Source organism: Rhagoletis pomonella, unplaced genomic scaffold (genome assembly GCF_013731165.1).
Source record: "Rhagoletis pomonella isolate Grant_MI unplaced genomic scaffold, Rhpom_1.0 Rhpom_scaffold_00005, whole genome shotgun sequence".
Lineage (NCBI taxonomy): Eukaryota > Metazoa > Arthropoda > Insecta > Diptera > Tephritidae > Rhagoletis > Rhagoletis pomonella.
The window spans coordinates 12,841,249-12,843,968 of NW_023458559.1; the positions used below are offsets into that span (position 1 = coordinate 12,841,249).

At 43.2% G+C, this 2,720-nt stretch overlaps 1 protein-coding gene across 1 annotated transcript; it reads left to right on the forward strand.

The window, feature by feature from the left end:
• The first annotated feature begins 1,785 nt into the window (after positions 1 to 1,785).
• On the forward strand, positions 1,786 to 2,233 carry LOC118740000. Its single transcript, XM_036471500.1, has 2 exons — positions 1,786 to 1,983; positions 2,039 to 2,233. Exons 1-2 carry the CDS (start codon positions 1,798 to 1,800, stop codon positions 2,231 to 2,233), a joined length of 381 nt encoding a protein of 126 aa, XP_036327393.1. The 5' UTR covers positions 1,786 to 1,797.
• The last annotated feature ends 487 nt before the right edge of the window (positions 2,234 to 2,720 follow it).

Here is a 2,720-nt window from a genome sequence, read left to right on the forward strand (position 1 = left end):
CAGACAATATAATGTCAGCAAGCTAAGAAGCATACAAAGGGCAGCAAGCGCAGGAGTAACAGGCGCAATCCTCAATTTAATTCCTATTGATCTCCACCTGAAAGAAGTGGCTATGAAATCGGCGGTCAGACTCAGAGACTCGGGCCTTTGGAGGACTAGACACTTCGGACATGGGTTGATCATAAATCAAATGCAACTAAATAGGACGACAGATTATATGGTAGGCAATTTGGACTTCAGCTGTAACGCGCAAGTGCTATTCCCATCCAGAAGGGACTGGAGAAGAGACCGAGTGGCCGACCGAGAAGAGATCTCTCTATACACCGATGGATCCAAGATGGATTGCGGTGTGGGAGCAGGTGTCTACTCCAAGGAACTAGGCGTGGCTCTGTCTCTACGGTTGGGAAATAATACAAGCATCTTCCAAGCGGAAGTCCTAGGGATCCTAGAAGCCTGCAAAATCCTAGGCAATAGGGTTGGACACAGCAGTAAAGCAACAATATACTCTGACAGCCAGGCGGCGCTATTGGCAATAGCGTCACCGGTTACCAAATCCAAGCTAGTTGGGGAGTGCAAAGTAATATTGCGCCCAGTGTCTCAGTCAAATACCGTCTCTCTTGTCTGGGTTCCCGGACATAGGAACATAGAAGGCAATGAGAAGGCGGATGAGTTGGCGAAGGCAGGAGCCGGTTTGGATGAATCCCAGGCAGTGGCACTGGGTTGCCCTCTTGGAGTAGTCCAAAGAGAGATTACTACGCATTTCCTTGAACTGGCTAGACGCAGGTGGTCAGATATACAGACTTGTAGGATAGCGAGAAAACTATGGCCTGACTATAACAGGGCGAAAACCTTGGACCTGCTTAGCAGATCAAGACCAGAGGTATTTAGAATTTTAGCAACCATCACAGGCCACTGGCCCATAGGCAAACATGCGGCAAAAATAGGTCTACCCCATAATATGATTTGCCGCAGCTGTCAACTAGAAGATAGCGAAGAAAGTGTCCAGCATTTCCTGTGTGAATGTCCAGGCCTTTCGAACATTAGACACAAGACGTTAGGGAAACATCTAATAGCTGAACTAACCGACCTATCAGGAGCTACCATTAGCGAAATCGGCAGATTCATTAGAGAGTCGAAATGGTTCGACCTAGCAACATAGGAAGTGCATAGACAAGATATTTATCCCCCGCGAGAAGTGCATCAAAATGGCGCAATAATGCGCTAATTGTATCCTGGGCAGCGACTAGGAAGCACTGCAACCAACCAACCATCAACAGCGCTACGATTTTGTTCTCAGAGATCGTGCCAACAGAGTATTGGGATTTTCTTTCACAAGTAAAACCAGCCTTTCGAGCTTGTGTTTAGTATTCACGATGTTAGAACTGCATGAAATTAATAAAAATTGTTTAAAATTAATGTCTAGCCGCCAAAATGTAAGAAAACATATACAAAATCATACATTTTTCACAATTTTCTAACACTTCGCTACACCATCGAAAGCAAAATTCTATTCGACAGAAAATTCGATACTCAACGAAAATTTCGACACGCTTGCATAGCTCATAATACGAATTTCACTTTCGATCTTCGATCTTCGGTAGCCAGCGAAGATCGAAAATCGAATGCAGCTCATAATAAGGGCCTCTATTGACGGGTGTCAACATAAAACTTGTCAATACAGTTTTTGGTGCCGACAAGCGCTCAATTAAATATTCTGCTGTAAAAATTTGGTAAAATAATTCTGAATTATACCTTTTTACACACTTTATTTGTTTAGTTCTTATTTAATTTAGGAAAATGGAAAGAAAAATGAAAATAACAAACAACAATCAATTTGCGCAGCTTGTTTTAGAACTAGAAAAAAATCCTGCGCTTGCTAAAGGCTTTTCCAAAGGGACAGTTCCCAAGTCGCAATGGCAGGATATTGCAAGTGCAATCAATGCTCTCGGTCCACCACTCAGGGATGGTGAGGGTTGGCAAAAGGTAAAAAACAACTTATTTTTAAACTTATATGGTTTAACTTTTTGTGAATTTAAAGGTTTGGAGGGATCTGAAATGCAAGGTTAAAAGAAAGCTCGTGCACAACAAGCAGGAGTGCCGTGCCACAGGAGGAGGAAGCTACAAGCAATTGGTGCTGAGCCCATTGGAGGAGCAGGTTGCCAACCTTCTTCAATTCGGCAAGCAACTTAATGGCTCAAGGTGTTCCCAAAAGTGGAAGTTGCATGAGTGTTGAAGAAGTGCTACAAGAAGTGCTACGAGAAGATTCTCCAGCTCCTTCGGTAGATCCTACAATGATGGAGTTCGATGATACCACTGGGCTCACAACACCACCGCCGGTAGTGTTTCTGTAGAAGATAGTCGAGCTCCAGTTAATGAAAATGCTGCGGAGAACCAAAATTTAAATGCTGGGCAGAATGCAGATTCACCTCCTCATACTAGCAGGAGAAGTCGTGTTCGCGCAAATAGACAGCGGCAGAATTTGTTGCAAAACCACACTGAAATGCAAGAGGGTGTGCTGACACGAATGTCGACAACCCTTGCGGAAATTGGGAACAATATAAATTCAATGGAGAACATTCAGTATGACTCATTTGATAAGCTCTTAGAAATAGAGCGAAAAAAACTAAAGCTAATGCAAAGGCAGGATGAAAGAGAAGAGAATCTGTACCAAACAGAAATGAGACTAAAAAAGATTAAACTAGAAATAAAAGAGGCTGAAC